Source organism: Sus scrofa, chromosome 1, assembly GCF_000003025.6.
Source record: "Sus scrofa isolate TJ Tabasco breed Duroc chromosome 1, Sscrofa11.1, whole genome shotgun sequence".
Classification (NCBI taxonomy): domain Eukaryota; kingdom Metazoa; phylum Chordata; class Mammalia; order Artiodactyla; family Suidae; genus Sus; species Sus scrofa.
This window is the reverse complement of record NC_010443.5, coordinates 240,787,847-240,811,194: the sequence shown is the minus strand read 5'-3', so window position 1 is coordinate 240,811,194 and position 23,348 is coordinate 240,787,847. Positions and strand designations below refer to the sequence as shown.

The 23,348-nt window shown below is 48.5% G+C and overlaps 1 protein-coding gene across 1 annotated transcript in view; it reads right to left on the bottom strand.

Annotated features, from left to right (window-relative positions):
* The window catches only part of COL15A1 (collagen type XV alpha 1 chain), a 111,061-nt gene that overhangs the window by 17,994 nt on the left and 69,719 nt on the right, over window positions 1-23,348 (bottom strand). Inside the window, 15 exon segments of the mRNA XM_021066594.1 lie at window positions 322-367; window positions 3,104-3,145; window positions 3,269-3,337; window positions 4,753-4,812; window positions 4,913-4,966; window positions 8,462-8,497; window positions 8,604-8,672; window positions 11,073-11,135; window positions 13,265-13,300; window positions 16,599-16,664; window positions 17,931-18,014; window positions 18,121-18,156; window positions 18,953-19,021; window positions 19,214-19,354; window positions 19,769-19,804. Coding sequence (XP_020922253.1) covers window positions 322-367; window positions 3,104-3,145; window positions 3,269-3,337; window positions 4,753-4,812; window positions 4,913-4,966; window positions 8,462-8,497; window positions 8,604-8,672; window positions 11,073-11,135; window positions 13,265-13,300; window positions 16,599-16,664; window positions 17,931-18,014; window positions 18,121-18,156; window positions 18,953-19,021; window positions 19,214-19,354; window positions 19,769-19,804 — 907 coding nt within the window.

The following is a 23,348-nucleotide window of genomic DNA, read 5'->3' as shown; positions in this document are numbered from 1 at the left end:
CAGAGTGTCGGGCAGCACCAGGCAAGGAGAAACCAGCGGTGAACACATTATGAACAAACCAGCACAGGAATGGACGAATAGAGTGCTGCCTGGTGGCTAGGAGGCTCGGCCAGCACATGCAGAATAGGCAGATGGATGACACACCCAAACACAGGGTCCCACAGCCTTGGTTCAGCTACCACCCCTCCCATCACAGGCACTCAGATCTTCCTGGCCACCTAGTCTACACCCAGCACTGCACAAATGGAAACCACTTCTGCAGAGCTATGAGGGTCAGGTAGATGTCCTAGAGAAACATAAAGTGAAGACAGGCGTGTGTACCATGGAAGGTGATGAGCTCCGAATTCCCAGGATGTGTGGTACCAACCTGGAGAGAGAGAGAAAGCCGAGGTCATACACCGCAACCCCTTTCATGGTGTTTGCTCACACAGGGAGGCACAGTCCTCTCTCCCCAGGGGGTGTGGCAGGAAGGGCAAGGTCATGGGATCAGGACTTCCTTGGCTGTTGGAGCCCCCCAAAGTCCTGTGCTCCTCAGCATCCCTCAAGGCAAGGCATCTCAGCCCTTCAGCATGGTGGCAGGGTGGGGGTGTACCCTGTAACTGAGATAGGGTGAGAACTACTGGCCAAAAAACTGCAGAGGGGAAGCCCAAAGCTTTAAGACAACAAGTCATGGCAGCATTGGTCTAGCCAACTACAAGCATTCTTGGCCTCCTTTCCGATCACCTAGGATCGATTCAAGTGAGAGGTAAAGCGTTCAGGCAAGTGATTCAAGCCACGAAGCTGGACCAGCCATTAGCCTTGCTACTGTGTGTAATCAAAGTTGAGCACGCTGAATAGGAGTTGATGGTAGGGACCATTAATAAAGGGGGGTTATCGCTAGATTGGGGGGCTATTCTGGACTTCCCACTAAGTGCTAGGGGTATGGAGTCCAAGCCATTCAAGATAATATTCCTTCATAGTTCATCTCCAGATTCCTGCATTTCTTTCCTTCTTTATCTATTAAAACAGAGCTACCTGCCGCCTTGCTTTTAATAGTCCACCTTCACCTTTTTCCCAGTATTAATATGCACAATCAAAATGATCCCTCTGACATCAGATCCTCCCACACTTTTGTCTTTTTTTTTTTTTTTTTTTTTTTTGCTATTTCTTGGGCCACCGGCCTTCTCCAGAGCCACAGCAACGCAGGATCTGAGCCGCGTCTGCGACCTACACCACAGCTCAGGGCAACGCCGGATCGTTAACCCACTGGGCAAGGGCAGGGACCGAACCTGCAACCTCATGGTTCCTAGTCGGATTCGTTAACCACTGCAACACGACGGGAACTCCCCTCCCACACTTTTGAGTGGAGGGTCACAAGCTGCTCGGGGGTCACCAAGGGAAAATGGGGGATGGGATGGGAATCTACCAGGAAAAAACATTTCTAAGTTAAGGATAGCGCCGAGCTGCTCTCTTATAGCTAAGCTGATACATGTCCTCACTCCAGGGGTGAGCTATCAATTGTTAAGGTTATTTAGAAAGGGGCTGGAATTAGAAGGGGCTTGTGAAATGCTGGATGTGAAAAGAAGCATTTCTTTTTCAAGTGTCCATTTTGAGAGCTAGTCAAGAAATGTGCACGCCCCAGCCTGCATGGGGTCCAGCACGGTGTCAAAACCCAAAATGCTCTGAGCTCATCTTTGGCTTCTTGACTCCTAAAGGCCATGGACACTGCAAAGGGTCCTAGCACAGGCCATGTCATTGCCATAGCATTTTTACAACACTCTGTGGAGTTTTTCAAGTACTGTCCCGTGGTCTGTCCATTTGAAGCCCAAGATCATGTTTGCTGGGAGGGGCTTGGGGCACTAACTCACGGCAGGACCTGGCCTCTCTGGGTTGCAGTCTCCCCTTCTCTATGGTGGGAGGCACCCATCTCTCAGGAGGGTGCCTCCAGCACTGATACTCCAGGTTTCCCTTCAGGCCACTGATGTAAACATGACCTGGGTTGCTGCTGTCCTCACATAGCTCTGGGAGCCCGCCAGCCCCTTGGTCACCTTACACAGGTAGGTCCTGCCCTCTGCCTTCTGGGCCAGAGTTCCCAGGCCCTGGGCTGTAGACTTGGGTGTCTCAAAGTTTAGACATGGACAGATGTCTGGGCAAACACCCAGCCAAAGCACGTCATTTTAAAGCCTCTGACCCAAGCCTCATCACCACCCCAACAGGCATCAATTATAAACCCACTTCAAGCAATCTTTCTAAATTGTAATTTGCAAGCTCCCGAGAACAGAGGCCACGCCTGTCTGGTTCTCCTCTGTGTTCCCAGGGCCTCAGAGAGCACTTGGCACTCGGTGAGACCTCGATAAATATTTGTTGAGTGAATGAGAGAATAATTATGCACAGTTCTGTGACTAATGCCTTTGCGTGGGGAGAGGCCATCCTCCCTGGGTTTCCCCACAGAAACAGAACTCTCCTAATACAAGAGAAACCTTGGGGACGGTACCACTAACTAGTTGGGTGACCAGGCATGGGCCTGACCCCTTGGGGTCTCAGTGCCTGTACCTGCTGCCTGGTGGTCAGGAGGCCTGAGTGATGGTCCCAGCCCCATCAGCTCCATGACCTTGGACAGATCAAAGAGCTTGTCTGAGTCACACTTTGTTTCCTTGCTATAAAGGGAGAGAGAAAGTCCCTCCTCCCAGGGCTGTGTGCTGTGCAGTAATATGACAACTGAGAAAGGACAGTTATAGATTTTAGCCCAAAGCACCCAATGCAAAGAACACTGGTTAGATTGTTTTTCTATTCTCATTTGCATTTTAAGGGGTCTATTTACCTGGTTTTATAAAGCTCCAAGCATGAAGCTAACCTGCTAACAGGAAGCTAACAAAAGACACTGCTTTTGATTGCATTAAAAGAAACACTCTGTCGGCACATGTGCCTTTAGAAGACCCAGTATGTTCCAGTGCCATGATCTGCTATCTAGAAGCCTCGAGTCACTTAAGGGTCTCTACAGGCGACAGAAGACCTCAAAGAGGACACTGAGGGACAGAAAGGGCTTAAGACAAAAACTCCTCTTCTCCCAGTTGTTTTCTGTGCCAAAGCCTGCTCTTTAAGGCAGTGACTATGTGCTACTTACTGGTGTTTTGCAGTGTGGCCGGACTGGTATAGGGAAGACCGCCTGTGGGAAGCGAGAATGAGAGGAGAGGAGAGGAATCAGGTCGCCTGACTCCAGCTTAGGCCAGTCTGGGGCTGATCCCCCCTCCCCCACAGAGGTGTCCCCCCCTCCCCACCCCCAACTTACTCCTTTGATGTTAATCACAGCTCCAGGTGGTCCTGGGGGGCCCGGAGGACCAGGTAAGCCAGGTGGGCCCTGAAGGAAGGAAAGAGAGGCCATTCCTCAGCCTGGCTCGTTGTGAGGGCAGAGGCGGCTGCAGGACACCTCTCCAGGGTTTGAGACACAGGGAGGAAAGGAGGTCTCTAAAGGCAGCTAACTCTTCCCCAGGTAGACCAGTCTCTTCCCAGGACTCGTCTACATCCATGGCCTCACTGCATCTTCACAATGACAGAGCAGTGTTATGGCTCGTTTTTGAACGGAGATAACGAGGGTCAGAGAGGGGAAGTGACCTGCTCGAGGTCACACAGCAATTCACAACAGAACAGAGACTGGAAGCCAGATTCTGACCCCAGAGCAGTGCGCAGCGGATACGGAGCCTGCCACCTGCAATGGCACATCCCTCGTATAGCGGCGTAGGTTGGGTGGGACCTTCCCACCATACGGTGACTGGGAGAGTCCCTCATAAATGTAACAGTGATCGCCAACTCTTGTTAGATGGCAGAGTCACTTTTAGAGCCAGGTCTTGCTCTGATGTTACAATGTTTTCCATGCCAAGCCTGGAGCCTAAACAGTAGGTGCAGCAGAAGGGGCGGGGGGGTGGTGTGTGTGGCTCTGATCACAGGTGAGAGACATCTGAGCCACGTGGACACACCACGTGATCACTCAGGTGGCGGCATCAGCATGTGCTGTACCTGCAGCCCCAGCAGGCTTGGCAAGCGTGAGTCAGGCCTGGTGATTCAGTACCACGGTATTTCTGGGCGTACAATGCAGAGACCCTGTGGTGCAAACAGAAGTGGCGACACGCTTCGAGCATTTGCAGGTCATTTACTTCTACAGACCCTAGTTTCCTCTTGTGTAAAAGAAGGACTCCGCAGAGTGTCTCTCAAGAGAGGTATTTTAAAGATTCAGAGCCTGTCCGCAAAAGCTCTTAGGAGTGTGGCCAGTACCCAGTAGCTGCTCAATAAACTCTGGCTTCCTCACTGCAGATACTGAACCCTGCTGATGCTCTGGTGTCTGCCACCCTGTGAGGCCCTGCCTGCACCCCTGATCGACCTTCCACATTCTCTCACAAATGCTCACGGAGCCCCTAACAACATAAGAACCCCCAGGGAAGACAGGAAATGACCCCAAGCAGAAGACCTGAGTGTGAAACCAGACTTCTTGAGGCAATGCTCAGGTGGCATTCTCCCGCTCGCCCTCTGGGGTCTGATGGGGAAGCTCCTGCTCCACGATGGTGGATTCGGAAGCAGAGACCCACCTGAGGGCAAGCCGAGGACAGGGCTGGGATAGAGGATCTTTGGAAGTGGCAGCAGAGGAAGAAGAACACCCCTGAGCATCCGACCATGAGCCCTGCTCCCCGGACGCGGCACTCTCCCAGCCCTGCTCTGGACACTGGCCTCAGGGCCTGTCCCCAGCTTGGCATGGGGCGGGGGCCCCAGCGTGGCACTCACCGGCATCATGACTCCTCGATCTCCTTTGGCACCTTTGAGACCATTCAGTCCTGGGCGACCCTGAAACCCACGGGAGACACCTTAGCGAACCCACCACCAGCAGGTCCGACCAGCCCTCGTGTCCTCCTTCACATGCTGCCTAGGGAACCCCCAAACCTACAGGTCGTCCGGGGAGGCCAAATTCTCCTTTGTGTCCTGGTGGTCCTTTGGGCCCCTGGAGGCAAAGCAAATACCAGATTAGGAAGAGAAAATGGAAATTGACAGAACATTGTTCATCAACTATAGTTTAATAAAAAAAAACAAAAACAAAAACAAAAACAAAAAAACACCTGCTGCATAGCATAGGGAACTATATCCAAACACTTGTGATAAAACATAATGGAAGATGATAGGAAAAAAGAATGTGTATATATATATATATATACATACATATGACCGGGTCCCTTTGCCATACAGCAGAAACTGACACAACATTGTAAATCAACTATACCTTAAAAAATTTTTTAGAAGGGGAGGGACTGGGAGCTTGGGGTTAACAGATGCAGACTGTTGCCTTTGGGATGGATTAGCAATGGGAGCCCACTGTGTAGCACTGAGAACCCTGTCCAGTCACTCATGATGGAACATGTAATGTGAGAAAAAAGAATGTATACGTGTATGTGTAACTGGGTCACCGTGCTGTACAGTAGAAATAATAATAATAATAAAGGTTAAAAAAATGATTAAAAATAGAGAAAATGCTGCATGACGTCACTTATACATAGAATCAAAAAAAAAAAGCCAAACTTGTGAAAACAGAGAGTAAAATGGTAGCTACCAGGGACAGGAGGGTGAGAATAGGTGAGGTGTGGTTTAAAGTACAAACTTGCAACAAGTAGACAGCTTGGTCCAGAGGCCTAAGGCGCAGTATAGTGACTGTGGACAATAATACAGTATTGTAGTCCTCGAACCTGCTAAGAGACTAGATCGCATTTATTCCAGCCACAAAAAAAGAAAAGATAATTATGTGATGCGAGAGCTGCTATGTCTACAATGGCAATCGTATCACAATATATAAAGGTCTCAAATCAACACACACACCTTAAACATATATGATGCTGTTTGTCCAGTACATTTCAATTAGAAAAGAAAGAGAAGCTCGAGGCCAGGGAGATGGGTGGGGAGTCAGGGTGGTGTCCAGCCCCCCATCGTGGGCAGTGGTGACAAAGAACCGCTGATAGGAGAATGGAGGGCAAGGAGAAGTTATGAAGTGTCCACCTGCCTGGCCTCTTTGCTCTCAGCTGGACCCACTTGCTCAACCCTTCCAGCAGGCTCTACCCGACCCCAGATGCAGGACTCAACCCTCTCCGCCAGTCAGGGCTCACCAAGAAGCAAGAGGTCAGTAGCTCTGGGCCTCAGATCCCAGGTGGCCGTGTGCTGGGCCAGCTCAGAACACGTGTGGACCTTTGTGCCAGGGCCTCTGTCCTAAGGTTCTCCATGTCCACTGGTGGAACCCTGCAGGCCTGCCTCACTCCTCATGGCAGCCCAGCCTGGCCACCTGCTCCAGGATGTGGTTCCTGCCTTGCTTCCACCTGTCCCTATGGACCAGAGTCTTGGCCTAGCACCCCAGTTCTCCAGATAAGTCCCTGACCCATGGACCCCACTGAAGTGTTGGCTTTCTATATCCAGAGGCTCCCAGAGTCAGTGCTGTGTTCCAGCCTCCTGCAGGAACCCTCACGCCTCCCAATGTCTGGGATACATTCAATGCACTACCACTTCCCAGAACAAGCTCTGCCTCCAGCCCACACCTGCCCTTTCCTGTAGCTGAGTCGTCCTGCTTCCAGAGAAAGGACTGGTGTAAGCCTGGGGCCCATCAAGTCCCTTCTTCCTGCTCCATTAACATATATAGCCAGGCCTAAACAAATGGCAAATAGAGACTGTTGAGACAGGCTCTGTATTTAAAGTACTCAGCACAGTGACTCTTAGAAAAAGAAAAAGCAAGGAGTTAACAGGGCCTAAGCCATGTGGTAGTAGGTCCCAGTGCAGGGCCTCTCAGACCGCAGGTGCATGGGAGAGGCATGTGGATCTTGTCAAAATGCAGATCCAGTAGATCCTGGGTGGGGTCCAAGGCTTTGCTTTTCCAACCAACTCCCAGGTGAGTCCTTGGACACCCTTTGAGTAATAAGGCTCTGGTGGATTTGTAAAGGAGTTGTAAGCTATGCTAGTCATGAGGGCCACAAATAGCCCATATGGTGCCTTATGCAAATTAGAAGAAGGGGCCCCTTTACTGTCTGTGCTTGGCAAGCTATGCTCAGCTGGGCTATGGGGAACCCTGGCCATATTTGGCAGTCTGCCAGCCACCACTGCTAACAATTAGTATTTCCCACTGTGTAAGACGTTAGGAAGTGGTTAAACAGCGGTTATCACAAGACTCTCTCAGTCTGCCCTAGCCTTTGGCAAGGGCCAAGCACACCTCTCCAGGGTATCCATTCTGCCTGACTTATGGGACCCAAGCCCTTGGAAGGTCCTTTGAAGGATACACCTTGGAGATTACAGGCCAGGCATCAAGGACCCGTGTCTGTTAGAGCAGTGGGAGGGCCTTTCTCCCTAGGCCTGCAATCCAGCTTCCAACAAACTTCACATTGAAACCTCCAGGTGCAACACTCCAGCCCCAAATGTTTCAGAGAAATCAAAGTCTTAATTGGAGGCAGTGAAGTGTGCTGGGAAAAACCTGGACACAGAGTCTGACAGGCTGGGTTTCAATCCCTGCTGTGCCCCTAACAAGCTGTGTGGCAGTGGGCAAGTTACTTAACCTCTTTGACCTTGGCCTCCTGGTCTATAAGATGAGGGTCCTAACATTCACCTCTTAGGGTGGTAAAAATGAAATGAGATGATCTGTGTTGAAGCATCCTTGTCTGACTCACAGTGGATGTTCTACACATGAATTCTCTCTGTTCTTTGGGAGAGAAATATAGGACAGGGAAGTTTAGGGTTCATCTGGAGAGAATTGGTAGCTTAAAAACTATTTGGCAGCCTAAATAAGTTACAGAGTCCAGGAGCAGTAGAGCTAGAATGGCCCTATCATATTGTCTAGTACTCATTCAATACCCTCACTCACGGTTGGGAAAATAGAAGCCCAGGGAGAGAAGAGGACGTGTTCAAGGAGTAGCAGATCCAGGACCAGAAGCCCCAAAGCCCAGGTTCCCTGGACAATGCAATCTCTAGCTGGCAAGACCCATGGTCTCACCACCGTCCGTGTCTCCTCTCCTTCCTCGACACACAGCAAAACCTCATCTCTTTCCCCCACTCCTGCCCCCCAGGCATCAGTGGTCTAGCCAGTAGAACATGCTGGCAGTGGAGTTTATCATCTTCCATGGTCTCTTCTCCCTCCCTCCCCAACTTCGGCTACCAGCTGGAAGAGGCTAGTGTGGTCTTGAATCCTCCAGATGGCAGAGTCACAGGACATAAGCATCCTGGGTCCTTGAGTCACTGCCTGGAGGGGGGATGCCCAACTGGGAACCACCACAGTGGACTTTGCAAGTGTGAGAACTAAGCTGCTACTGGGCTAAACCACTGAGATTTTCATTTAATTGCAGTTAGCCTACCCTAACACACTCTTTTTGCCACATCCTTTTTATTTTCACAACTGGGAGAGCTCTGTCTAGTTGAGCCAAAATATGATAAATGCTTCAAACCCTAGTCCAGACGCAGCTGAGAGACCCTGGCTTACCATTGGTCCCGGGGCTCCATGCTCTCCAGGTTCACCCTAAAACAGAAAGACACGGGCTTGTCACTCAGATAACAGTGTGCGGCAGAAACAAGGATGGGCAGTGAAGCAGATGTGTGCCTCTGGGGTCCAGTGACATAGTTACCTTTTTGCCTCTCAGCCTTTCCAGAGGAACATCCCCCGTCAGGATGGCACCTGGCTCTCCCTTCTCGCCCTGCAATTCAGAGAACCTTTCAATGAAGCCAGGCCTCCACCTTACTGCCTATCCAGAGGTGTAGGCATCCTATTGCCATGGTTTCTCTGGCCTTCATCCGCCTCCAACCCCACTGCCCTGACATGACCTCTTTCTAGAGTATTACAACGGCCTCCTAAGCCAGTAAAGGTTTTCTGGACTGTTCCCTCAATACACTATGAGAGTCACTGTCTGAAAGCACAGGCTGGGGTCCTACAAGCCCCTCCAGGGCTCCTGCTGCTGCCAGATGGGCATTGCCACTCTCCATCCTCCAGGAACCAGCCCCAACAGTGTCCTTCCCACCTTTGGCCACGTGGCTCCACCCCGGGAACATCTGACTCCTAATATATTCAGTGTCAAGATTTCCTAATGACTCAACTTGAGATCTTTTCCTGCCCAGAATCCTTATTCTTTTCAAACATTTGAAATTGGGAAAGAGATGAGCATGAAGAGTGCAGGCCTCTCTCAACACAGGGGCCCTGAGTCTCCATGTAGAACTTGGCCTTCAAACTCTGGGTTCCTGTGCAAGCACTTACTTGATCAAATTTATCTTAGTTGCTGGGAAACAGGGGAGATGAGGAGACTGGTGGCGGGGACAGAGGATGCTGTCCCCAATCCTGTCCTCAGCAGGGCTATCTATTATCCCAGGAAGCTTCCAAGAAGATATGTGCCCAGAGAAAGGTCCAGGAAGAGAAACTACTCAAGGCTCTGGCCTCAAACTTCAGTGCGAGCCCCTGGGGAGCTGGGCTGGACCACATGTAAGTCTCCCTTCAATAGGGCTGGAAGCAGCTCGGGCAGTGGCGCCAAAGCAAGCATAGTAGCCTCTTTTCTCCAATCCCCTAAGCCCACCCGTGATATTTGGATCTTACCACTCCGCGGGTGAGGAGAAGTGGTCCTGCACATGCCAGCAGCAAGAGGAAGCAAGCATAAAAGCATCAGAGGCAGAGCAAGAGAAAGCACATTTGCTGTAAGCATTGGAACAGAGCCTGGGTGCCCACCCCCAGTTTTCAAGGTGGCAGGGCATGAGGGGCAGGGATGGCACGTAGGTCCTTCTAGATGTACCTGACCTTGTCACATAGGAAACAGAGTGTTTAAAGTAAAGAGCCACTCTTGCTGGACTGGGCCTCCTCCCAAGTCAGAGCTGCGCTGGCCCTACCTCATCTCTGTAGGCCCGTGGAAGCAAAAGGCATCCCAAGACATCACCCCACGTAGTGCCAAACTTAAACCCCTTTACTCAGCACACCGAACCCTCCACCCCCTGGAACTGTGGTCCAGCAGACACTGGAGACTCCCCTTCCTTGGGGCTCAGATGGAAGAAGGAAAGACAGCAGCCCACACTCCCTCCTCTTAGCAACACATCTGCCCTCCTTGACTCCCCAAGGTGGGCTCAGGGGTTGCTCCTGCTGGATTTGTACAGACCTCCATGACAGCAATGGCCATGCTTTCTGCCGGCTCTCTATATATCTGTTCCTCACCCCTAGTGCCTAGGAGGGTAAACTGGCTGGCACGACTTAGGGAATGGAGGTTAAGATGGATAAGCACATAAATCGATGGATGAATAAATGAATCCAATCCAGAGTTTCTGCAACCTGTGTGTAGATGTCGCTCTCCCCTCATCTACAAAAACCATCTGGGAAGCTAATTCTAGGAGGCAACTGGGGAAAGGTAGAAAGGTCATGTTCATGCCCTTAGAATTCTCAGGAAATGCTGTTCATGCTAAATATGTCTTCCAAAAATTCTAGATCAAGACTGGCATCCTACTGCAGAATGTCCCATCTTATTATAATAATACTAATAACTTAATAAGATAATAATAATTTCTAAACATTAGCATTCATCATATTCATTACTTATACCTTCTTTCATCCAACAAATGTTTCCAGAGCCATTCGTGTACCAGGCTAAGTACTGGAGCTACAGAAAAGGAAGTGGATGTGCCTGCCCTCGGGGAGCTCATACCTAATGGGGGTGCCCTGCACAAGGCCAGACAGAGTACAGCACAGGTAGGAACAGCATTCAAGCAAGTTGAAGGTCAACTTCTCTTTCCAAACAATGATGGAAACCTATTTCTCCACCCACCCCACCTGCGCCCTGGAGGAACCTGGAGATTATGAAAGTTAGCAGCTGCGAAGTGACTGTTCCTAGATGCGGAGTTTCTGCTGGCATGATGAAAATGTTCTAGCATTAGGTAGAGGAGATGGCTGCACAACCTTGCAAATGTTCTAAAAAAAAATCACTGGATTTTGCAACTGAGAGGGGTGGATTTCATGGTATGTGAATTTTATCTTATTTTTTTTTAAGTTAATAGCTACTTTCAGCCCATTTGAAATATTTAGCAGCTCCTAGAGCACAATTCCACCCCGACGCCTAGACTCCTCTTACCTGTTCTCCTTTTAGTCCTGGAAAGCCAGGCACGCCAGTGTCACCCTTTGGTCCTCTGGGGCCCTGGAAGGAATCATTGGAGAGTATTTGGTTGTTAAGGTTCAAATGCTTTAACGAAATGGAGGGCTTCTTCTTCCGAAAAGTAAAAGAACACAGAATGCCAGTGGAAGTCATATTTAGTTGTTATGTTTTCTGATTTTAAGTGCTCTAAGGTTGTGGTCTGGAGGAAAGAAGACAGCACTGAGGGTCAGGAGGCCTGGAGTCCCTTTCCCCTCTGAGCTGTAGTTTTCTCTAATAGGCACCACTGAAACTGCCTGGTCCTGCTGCCTGTGCGCTCCTGGGTCCTCAGGGCCTTCCTGCAGCCTGCCTCCCCCACCGTTCACCCTCCCTGACTCCAGCCCCTTCTCTGGCTCCCTACTACCTATGGGATGGCATCCAAACACCCTAGCCTGACACCCAAATCCACCCAGCCTCAGCACCGCATCTTCACTCTCACTGCCCCACCATGGGTGAGCCTTTCCCCTTAACCTCGCTGCACCCTCCATGTCCCCGCTGCTGTCTCCAAGCTTCTGTTCATGCCATTCCCTGTGCAGAACCAAAATCTGCACACCCGGTCAGAGGTGACCTCGTCTCAACTCCACAGACACTTGATCCTGTGACAATGACTCACACAGCCAGACATCTGCCCCCGAAAAAGACTTTCAACACTCTATTGCAATTTAGCTTTTCACAATTCCCTGTCTTGCCTTTGGGGTTAACTTGGTGGCCTTCAAATATTTGTTATCATTATTTTTTTTTAGCAGTGCAGCTCTTTTCATTCCCTTTTTTTCAAGTAAAATCTTCACAAAAGCACAACATATAAAATATGTCAAGTGAAGCCTCATCGGCTGCCTGAATCCCACCTCTTTGGCCCCTCCTTACGGCTGAAGTGACCCCGAAGGCTCTTCTCAGTAGCCTGGGGCTCCCTGCTCCCTTGGAAACACAGAGCCACTCATTTAGAGGAAAATATGTCTGGGACACACTCTGGTTTTAGAGCAGAGCCGGGGCTGGAGCTCAGAGGTCTGGCCTCTTCTCTTCCTGAGAGGTCTTCTCCGTGACTGCCATTCTCTCCTTTGTTTTTTTAATGTCTAGTTCCGAGGTATTTTTAGTGTCAACACAGGATATACTCTTTACAGACATGTAAAAATTCAGAAAGATATATAAAAAAATAGGAGTTCCTGTCGTGGCTCTGTGGTTAACGAACCCTACTAGCATCCATGAGGATGCATAACCCTCGCTCAGTGGGTTAAGGGTCTGGCGTTGCCGTGAGCTGTGGGGTAGGTTGCAGGCGCGGCTCAGATCCTGCATTACTTAGATCCCTAGCCTGGGGAACTCCATATGCCGTGGCCCTCAAAAGACAAAATAAATAAATAAATAAAATATAAAATATAAAATAAATAAATGAAATAAAATAAAATAGAAAAAGAAATCAACTTCAATCCTATCATCAAGAACAAATTTCTAATGCATATCTGAGAAATCTCCTTCATTTATTCTGGAAGCAAAGCAGGTCACTGTTGGCCTTAGATCTTTCAGAGCGGCAATGTCTTGGAGAAATTGTGCAGATTTCACTCTGGAGCCTTAGCTTCAACGCAGGGTCAGACTTTTAAGCAAAACAATCACCTTCTACACAGAAATGCATTTCCCCTTCCAGAGCGGAAGCCCCACAGTGCGGTGCACCTAGACTGTTAACTCTGGGACTTCTAGGCTAAGATCCCCCTTTCTCCATCATCTGTGACCACCATCCTCTCTCTCCAGGAACTTCCTCGGCTTGGACTGGATCTACTTGAAGTGCTTGACTCATCCACTTGCCTTCACAGGAAGCCAACCACTGGCTCCAGCTCTGGCTCCAGCTGGCCCTAGGCTAGAAGGAGATGAGCAAGGCACGACTCTCTGCAAGCTGGTCACAGCACAGCCAAGGTCAAAGAACAAGGGCACAACTAACAGTTATTTAAGGCGGAAACGAAAGACAGTAGAGGTGAAACTAAACCCCTATGGGACTTGAGGGAAGGAAAGATCACTTCACGTGGAAGCAGCAAGGGAAGGCTACATGAACAAGATGCTGCTACAGCTCAGCCATGCAGATGGAAAAGAACAGCATTCCAGGTGGAAGGAACAGAATGCACACAACCACAGGGCACAGAGGTACTTACGGGAAATCCTGGCAGCCCAGGGATGCCCTCCGGGCCCTGTGACACAGCAAAGACAAAGCAGGTGGGTCATGAGCAGCATTTCCAAACCAGCAGAAAAGCTGCATCTCAGGGGCCCACTCCCCCCAGCACATTCCAAAGGCCCAAATGTGTTCCCACATAGCGAGGCTTATGATCCACTTTGTAGAGGGGATGCCAAGGCCCTGGGAGGAGAAGGAACCATGCAGTCATAGAGCTAGTTAGCAAAGGGCCAGAAACAGTGCCCCCGTTGCCCTGGGCCAGGCCTCTCTGCACTGTAAGTGCCAGCCTCCTCCTCTGTGAAATCACTCAGCATCAGAAACCTCCTGGGTAACGAACACGAAGATGCTCAACCTCCATCCATATTCTCGGAAAGTAAGTTCCTAAACTCTGAGGAGTGTGCTGGGGTATTTGGGGATGGACGTGGGGGCAGTTGGTGAGACTCAGGAGTGTGCTGGGGTATTTGGGGATGGACGTGGGGGCAGTTGGTGAGACTCAGTTCTTTCCCCTCTGTAGGAGTGAGAATTTTAAAGGGCCAGTATTTATTTATTTATTTATTTATTTATCTTTTTAGGGTGGCACCCATGGCATATGAAGGTTCCCAGGCTAAGGGTTGAATCAGAGCTATAACTGACAGCCTACACCACAGCCACAGCAATGCCAGATTCGAGCTGTGTCTGTGATACAGTTCTAGGCAATGCTGGATCCTTAACCCACTGAGCGAGGCTAGGGATCGAACCTGCATCCTCATGGATACTAGTCAGATTCGTTTCCACTGAGCCACGACAGGAACTCAGGGCCAGCCATTTTAAAGACCCTGGGGGACAGCAACTGTGGTTCACTCCACACGGGGCCAGGACTCTTGGTCTAGAAAGCCCAGATCCTTACATACCTGTTAAAGGGGTAGGAGTTCGGCAGAATATATATACAGAGAGAGAACTGGACGGTAACAAGTTTCTCAACACACTGCACAATCATCCCTCAGAATCTGAGCGGTATTTGTTCCAGGACCCACACAGATACCAAAACCCACAGATGCTCAGTCCCTTATATAACATGAGACAGTGTTTGCATATAAGCTACATAATCTTCCATATACTTTAAATCACCTCTAGATTATTTGTAATACCTAATACAATGTAAACGCTATATAAATAGTTGTAAATGCTATGTAAACAACTGCCAGCACACAGCAAATTCATTTTACTTTTTAAGAATTTCTAGTTTTTTCAATATTTTCTACCTGAGGTTGGTTGTATATATACACATGCACATACACGTGTGTATGTGTATAGATGGGTGTGTGTATATACATGTACACACATATATACACTGTATATATATCTATATAAAGGACATATATCTGTATACATACATACATACGCATACATTATATACAGTGTACATATAGTGGAGTAGAAAAGCATAATGGTGCTGCTGGGAAGGAAGTGCCTCTGAGGAGGAAAATCTTTTTTTTTTTTTTTTTTTTTTTGTCTTTTTGCTATTTCTTAGGGCCGCTCCCGCAGCATATGGAGGTTCCCAGGCTAGGGGTCGAATCGGACCTGCAGCCACTGGCCCACGCCAGAGCCACAGCAACGTGGGATCCGAGCCACGTCTGTGACCTACACCACAGCTCACGGCAACGCCGGATCGTTAACCCACTGAGCAAGGGCAGGGATCGAACACGCAACCTCATGGTTCCTAGTCAGATTCTTTAACCACTGCGCCACGACAGGAACTCCTGAGGAGGAAAATCTTAAGCATCCATTTGGGATGAAGGGGACACGTGAGGGTCTGGATTTGCCAAAGAGGAGTAAAGAGATTGGGAAGGAAAGAAGATTCTTGGGGTGGGGAAGAAAGAGAAAGGATGGAGGCAGACAAAGCCCAAGGACTCTTTGAACAGAGATGCTGATTCTTAGCTCTTAGGCTGATGCATTTTGCTTTAGAATCAAGCCACCTAACCCTCTAAACCTCCAATAGTTTGGGGGAAAATCTTTGTGAAATGACTTTCTTTCTTTCTTTTTTCTTTTTTTTCTTTTTTTGTCTTTTTAGGGCCACATCCATGGCACAAGGAAGTTCCCAGGCTAGGGGCTGAATCAGAGCTGTAGCTGCTGGCCTACATCACAGCCACAGCAATGAGAGATCCAAGCCATGTCTGCAACCTACACTGCAGTTCATGGCAACGCCGGATCCTTAACCCACTGATCGAGGCCAGAGATTGAACCCTTGTCCTCATGGATGCTAGTCAGGTTCATTACCACTAAGCCACAATGAGAACTCCAGGGAAATAACTTTTGCTTGATTTTTGGGGTGTTTTGGAGGATTTAGTAGAAATCAAGGAGAGGGAGCCCCACTGGATATAGGACAGAAGAAACAGAGAAACAACCCACCAACAGAAGCCACTCAGCAGAAGGAGATCCTGGCTCAAGAGGAACCTCCCAGATACCTGCAGAAGCCTTGGGGAAGAACACTGAATTTCCCCCAGGAGTGGATGGCAGGGCCAACCTCACTGGGGACTGCGGGGGCAGGTGGCCCAGTAGACATTTGGATGGCACAGCTGTGGAGTCAACCTCTCTGTCGGCTTCCACAGAGAGCCACTGTTTGTAAAGCAGTTTCTCCTCCATCACCTCTTATAAGCTGCCCCAAAGGCTGGTGAGATGTTATCCGAGAGGATCAGAGACTCAGAGTGGTGGACAGCAGAGATGGAGAAAGAACCCCAAGGCTCCTAAGGCTGGTGCTCTTTCCTCTCCCTCCAGCTGTCACCTACAGATGTGGAAGATGCAACAGGGATTCACAGCACAGGCTGCAGGAGGAAGCTTCCTCTTAGGTCCTGTTGTGTCGTGGACAGACTCTGTGGGCTTGCAGAAATAATGTAGCTTCTCTGTGTGTTCCTGATCTCAAAAATGGGGCTGGAGAGACTGAAGCCAGTCCCTTTCCCTCCTCGTGCACCAGCTTGCCCATTAGTACAAGCATAGGTCTCTCTAGGCTCCTCCTACACTGGAAAATGAGATCGTGTAAATACAGGCCCAAAGCGTTGCTCAGGCATCCATCAATTTGTTACTTATGATTCTCTGATTTCCATTACCGCCCGCTTCTGGGGCAAGGGACTGGAAGCTTCCACCGCATTGGACAAAACGCTCTGCGTGATCAAATGAATGCTACAGCAACTTCTCGGAAATGCAAAGTTCTCTTTCCATTTTACTTTGATACACCCTAGCTCTATGCTGCATGAGCTCAAAGGATTCCAAACCGACCCAACTTAGTTTCACCTGGGCCGTGTGGGTAGGACCCTCCCTCTAGGGCAGCTGCGGATACATACCGGAGGCCCCACGAGCTCAGGAATGTCCGAGAGATTCATGAATCCATGGGTGATGTTGATCAAAGACTAAAAAGAGGAAAACCAGACAATGAGACAGAGGGTGGCATGTGTTCCACTTTGTTTCTGGCAGTGAAGCTTTAACTGAAGTCACCCAGCATGGCAGACACACACCCTACCTACTGCCAACACACCCCCCGCCCTCTTCTCACACCACAGCCCTGAGCTGCCTTAGCACTTTTCTCTCTTGCTTAACCTTAAAATGGCACAATATAGGAATGCTTTTTTTTTTTTTTACAATTTTAAATATATTTTAAAAATATTATAAGATATATAAATATTAAATAATATATATTTAGTATACATATACTCACAAAAAAGTGTCATTGGTATGTGTGTGTGTTTATTTGATATATAAATGGCATCAGGCTGTATGTATTATTCTTCAACTTGCTTCTTTTGCTTAATCATATAGTATGCAGGTCTTTCCACGTCAAATTTTTGGTTACAAACATTTTTTAATTGTAATAGACTGCCAAAGAGATGTCTAAAGGGACTGTACAACTCACACTTCCAATGACATATATGAGATTAACTGTTTCACCACCCTTACCTACACTTGATAATTTTTAATCATGTACTTAAAAAAAAAAAAAAAAAACCTCTGGTCATTTTTTTCCAGTTATTTGGGACTTTTTGTCTTTCTGTTATTACCAGTATAACCTCATTTCTCTCAGAGGGGGCAAAATTTTTCATAAATGTGCTGTTCTAATAATTCAGGGGGATGGCCATCAGGTCCCAGCCTGCAGCCCCATCTTCTCTACAAATTTCTATCACTTTCCACCCACCCCCATGCCCATCAGCTCCCCGAGACTTGAACACACCCGTACTTTCCTATTCAGGACTTTCCATGCTTTGGCTCAGAGTGTCCTGTCCTCCCTGCTTACCTGGTAAAATCCTTCTTAGCTTTATAAGTCCCTGCTCAAAGACACTTCTTCCAGAAAGTCTCCCTTGATTTCTCATGTCCTAAACCATCTTTCCTCCCTGGTTCTCCCACTTATGTTCCTTGCCTCTTGGTACACATTACACCTGTTCTCCTGTGATGCTGCCAACCAGAAGAGAGTGTTCCAGAAACACTGTGTGAGACAATAGTGGCACCAGGGCAGGAACAGACAGGTGGGCCATGTTGGCGGGAAGAAACTCCAACAGCAGATGCCAGCTACAAGCCCCTTGCATACCCAGCAGCCCTGAAGGCCCTGAAGTTGTGGTCAAACTTCTGTCCCCTTTAGCAAAGGCAGGAAACACACAGCCACACTCTGACCTGGTGATACTCACACTAGACAAGACTTCAATGCGCCCTGGTGGTCCCCTGGGGCCAGGGGGTCCCACAATGCTGGCTCCATCCATCCCTCTTTCGCCCTGGATACAGCAGTGAGAGTGGGGAAAAAAGTCACTGTATGTGGTTAATACTCCTAGAACCAGGCTGGAAATTTCTCCCACCCTCACCTCAGATCTGTGACCTCACCTTGGGTCCCTGGTCTCCTTTTTCTCCTTTGGGGCCCTGGCAAAACAAGCAAACAAATATTCTTTGGGTTTTTATATTCACTTTGCTCACTCTCCATCTATCCTTCCATCTTGCCATCTCTCTCTAAGCTTTCACATGGATATTTGTCCCAGATGATTGGAGCAAAAGACGAGGGGCAAATTCACCTTCCAGGGTCAGAGGAAGGAACATCCCACAGAGAGTAAGAGGAACAGAGGTAGCATGGAGTGAGTGTCCTCTTGACCTTGAACCTCAGAGCCCTCTGCATCTGGGGCATGGGGAAAGGTCTTCTTATTTAATCCAGGAGAGGGCTAAGATGCTCCCCTCTGAGAGGCTCAGCTCCTCCTGCATTGGTGTAGGTACCACTTGATGAAGACCATGAGATTCTGGGGATTGGTCCTCTTGAGAGCAGATGTCATAGCGGGAGATGGACAGCACTTCCACAGGGGTAGATGTAGTGTTGAGGGGTATCTGTCAGGAGCATGGGATTTAGAAATGGGGCAAAGCGTGAATCCTGAATGGGCAGCAGGAAGAAGGCAATGAAGGGAGATGCTCGATGGTAAGGGATTGGGGGAGAAAAAGAGAGATACTGAGTAAGTTTTCCCACATGATGTTTTGTGCAAAACCTCTATGCTGCTCCTTAAAGAAACAAGCTGTAAAGAGCACCTGGTCTCCCACCACACAGCTGGAAGCCGACAGCACAGAGAAGGTCAATTATTGAAAGCACCAGAGCCAGGATGGCACCCCACAGCTTCCTCACACCAGGGTGACAGCATAACAATCCTCAAGATGAAGGTTTCAAAAGTCAACCTACAACTGAAGCCACTGGTCCAGAGATTCTGGGTTCATGTAGCAGCCTGATGCTTCCAGAGCCTTCGGTGTCCTAGGGGAAGGAAGAAGAATGAAAGGCCAGTTTCAATTCCCGGGCACCTCCATGTGCCAGGTGTGGTGCTGGGAGCCAGGGCTCAGTGGGGAATCAGCACTGCCTTGGCCCTTGGACCCACATTCAGTCAGCTGGCTTTCCCAGCATGCCTCAGCACACACTGTTCTTGAACCACAGAACGGGGGAAAGTACCTCAAAGCCCTGTCCCATCGCACATCCAGGGCCTGGGGGCCCAGGGGGTCCAGGAGGCCCTGGGGGTCCCATGACCCCAGGAGTGCCAACTTGTCCATTTTTCCCTGGGGGTCCTGGTAAGCCTCTGCTGCCGGGATCACCCTGTAAAGAAGAGGAAAGGCTGATTATCCGGCCCTGGGTTCACTCATGGAAGGAATAACATTCACACCTGTGAACATCATTCTTTGAAAATTAATCAGGTTGATGGATTCTCTGATGGGCACTGCTTAATGGTACAGAAACAGCCATCTTGCCAATTGGCATTTCACTTGGCATTAAGATGATTCACTCACTCACTGAATGCATTTGAGGGGAGAGAGTGAGAAAGGAGAAAACGTGGTGGGTTTTTTCCTCCCCTCAGCTCCAGCTCTCCTGCCTTCCCCAAAGCTCCTTCCAGATGTGTTTCTCTCTGCTCCTTGACATGTATATGTTCAATATGCTAGCCCAACAGGTCAATTATACTAAATCCAGAGAGAAGGGAGGAACGGGCCAAAGTTTTTCATTTTCTTTTTTTACCTTTTCACCAACTGAGCCATCAGGTCCTCTTGCTCCCTAAAAAAAATAGGGACCAATTAACATATATTCCATTGGGTACGTTCAGAAAAAAATGCAGAATTACAGAGTCTTAAGTAATACAACATTAAAATGGGACTCTTTCTGCTCAGTTTTGGCTGATGTTGCAAAGCTGAGCCCATTACAGTAGTTGTCAGTTTGCTAAAAGCTGGCAAAGCCCATTCTTCAACTATTAGCTCATTACCTAGCTCAAGAGTGAAAAGGAGAAGCTGAAGATGAAGCAGGGAGAGACTGTAGAGGAAGAATTCCCTTGGAGAGTTGTCTGTGTACTGGGTGGGCGTGGTTCCTACCCTGCCCAGATGGAAGTGAAGAGGTGCTTTCCCTCCTTGAAGCCAAGGGAAGGGGTTTTAAGACCTTGATGTGCCTTCCTGAGGCTTTTGGAGATATGTGACATGATAGCTGTCTCTCCTAGAAAAATCTAAAGTCCAAAAGCTGGTTGCAGCAGCCCTAGAATGGGAGGGGGGGTTGCTCTAAAGCAGGGTGACCATCCACTCCCAAGAGGGACCACAGCACAGGTTTCCTGCAGGGTTAGATGTGGATCCCACAGAAAGAAGCCAGCTGCGAGGTCAGAGCAGAGGCGAGGACCAACAGGGGCTGATGGTCAGGAGTGGTCAGCCACAGGGACAGTGCCCTACACCAGGGGACAATAAGTTGGGGGCCTGCTTCTGGAGAATCTTCAAGGAAACCAAAGAGAAGAAGCCAGCAATTTCCTGGACACACAGGAGGCCCTAACACCATGATCTACCTGCTATCTAAGGCTGTGCCTTCTCCCAAACCCCTCTTTCCCTGGCTCATTACCCCTTCCACGTCAAATCCATAGAACCGACAGAGTGCATGGTTCCAAAACAGTCATGCTCAAAAATAAGATGGGGTGTGTCAGTGAACTTGAAGCAGTGAGGAATGCCAAAGGGAAAACACAGGAAGCTGAAGCCAGAGGCTTCAGTTCTGGGGAGAAACCATAGGGAGAAAAATATCAGGCAAAGGGATAGCAGAAGTCAGGAGCAGGGTGTGGCTCTGACAGGGAGATGGGTTAAAATTCTAGAGTTAGAGAGCCATGGAGCACTGCCCATCACCCCTAACCCCCCACTCCTATTACAAAGGCAGTAAGAGTTGGTTACTAGGGCAAAGGGATAGGGCAGAGCTCCAGAGGCCCTGCAAACCCTGGAGGTCCAGGGGCACCCCCAACTCCTGAATCCAGTTGTTGAAATGCCCTTTCTGATGGCACATCCTATTCCTCCCATCCCCTTCCTGAACCTGCAGAAGTAGTTCCCACCCAACTTCCCAGAAATTTGTACAAATAGAAGCAGAACACAGACTAAGGAGAAATTCTAATTTCTAACACACAAGCAAGAAACACCACACATCTGAGCAACGGCAACACTCTGAAAGAGAAACACATCAACAATGGAAGGTATACCTGAGGAAAGAGAGTTAAGAACACAATCCAGGAGTTCCCATTGTGGCTCAGCAGTAATGAATCCAACTAGTATCCATGAGGACATGGGTTTAATCTCTGGCCTCGTGCATTGGGTTAAGGATCCAGCATTGCCTTGAGCTGCAGTGTCAGTGGCAGATGCAGCTAGGATCCTGCATTGCCGTAGCTGTGGCGTAGGCTGGCAGCTAGAGAACCGATTCGATCCCTAGGCCTGGGAATTTCCATACACTGCAAGTGTGGCCCTAAAGAAAAAAAAAACAAAAAACAAAAAACACCAAAAAACAAAAAATAAAAGCCCACAGAATCCAATCAGGACTCTAAGTAAATAGTATATATTCTTAGGGAGAAAAGGGACGATATCATTGCCAAGAAATAAGGACACACTATTAAGAAATAAGAACAGTGGTTATAGAAAAGAATCAATTAGAGATCTTAGAGACAAAAATACATAGCTGCTGAGAGGAAGCACCCTACAGATGGGCTGAATAACAGAGGAGACACAGCTGAAGAGAGAATCACAGAAAGAATGGCTACATTATGGGATGGCAGGAGGGGAGGGCTGCTGGCAGAAGGAGCAGCAGTGGCTGGGCCCTGTCACTTCCCTGCCTGCTGGCCTGACCTGGGAGAAACTAACTGTGACCTTCGACATAGAACAGAGACAGAAAGAATTGGGTTCCACTTTTGCTGCCCAATCTGCAGGCTACAGCTTCTGTGTCTGCTTTTCTTGGGTGTGACCAACTACACTATCATCTGCTGCCTGTTACAATCTATCCTCGAAGAAAGTACCAACCATATGCATTTTTCCAGTAACAAGTCAAATCACGGTCAGGGATATTGTGAAGTAGAAATTACATGACCTTCTTAACTTTTGGACTCAATCCTTTGAAAACTTTATTGTGCTGCCAGTCATCCTTATTCAAGAAAAGGATGTTCATAAGGTGAGAAACCATCTTTTTCAATTGCCTTCCCACCTCTTCTCAAGAGTTGTAGCAGTTCGAAAGGAAGTTCTAGAAGATATTTTGGAGCTGGATTTATCTGTCTCCGAAACGGATGATTTTGGAGTTCCCATCCTGGCGCAGCGGAAACGAATCTGACTAGGAACGATGAGGGTGCAGTTTCAATCCCTGGCCTCACTCACGTGTTAAGGATCTGGCATTGCCGTGAGCTGTGGTGTAGGTCGCAGATGCAGCTTGGATCCCTCATTGCTGTGGCTGTGGTGTAGGCTGGCAGCAGCTCCGATTGGACCCCTTGCCTGGGAACCTCCAAATGCCACAGGTGTGGCTTGAGAAAGCGAAAAAAATAAAAAGCAAAAAAAAAAAAAAAAAAAAAAGAAACAGATGATTTCATCCAGCTTGTACATATGAAGAGACTGTATCCATTCCACTGGTTCACAGATTTGGTGGAATGCTAGTAGATCAGCTCGGGGATGGACAAGATCATGCTATTGGAATGTACATAAACAGGTAAAGAGGAAAGTGGTGGCTCCAATTGAAAGGGTCAGCAAAGCCCCCACAGCCAAAATGGTGATGGTAGGTAGACCTGAAAGAAATGTGGGTGAGGCTATGCACTCTCTTAGAATTCCAACCAGCAGAGCTGCATGTCTGGTTATGATGATGAAGTGCAGAAACCAGTATTCCAGTGGAAACACCGTGAAAGAACGAGGAACAGGAGTGCTGCATGTCACAAAATCGTGGTTTAGAATCCATCAGAAATCCTGGCTCACTGTCATACTACCCAAAGCAATCTATAGATTTAAGGTGATCTCTATCACATTACCTGTGACATGTTTTCACAGAACTAGAACAAACAATCCAAAAATTTATATGGAGCCATAAAAGACCCAGAATTGCCAAAGCAATCCTGAGGAAAAGAACAAAGCAAGAGGCATAAGTCTCCCAGACTTTGGACAATATTACAAAGCTGCTGTAATCAAGATAGTGTGGTACTGGTATAAAAATAGACATAGAGACCAAAAGAACAGAATAGAGAGCCCAGAAATAAATCCAGACACCTACAGTAAGTTAGTCTTTGACAAAGGAGGCAAGACTATAAAATGGGAAAAGACAGTCTCTGGCTAATAGTGCTGGC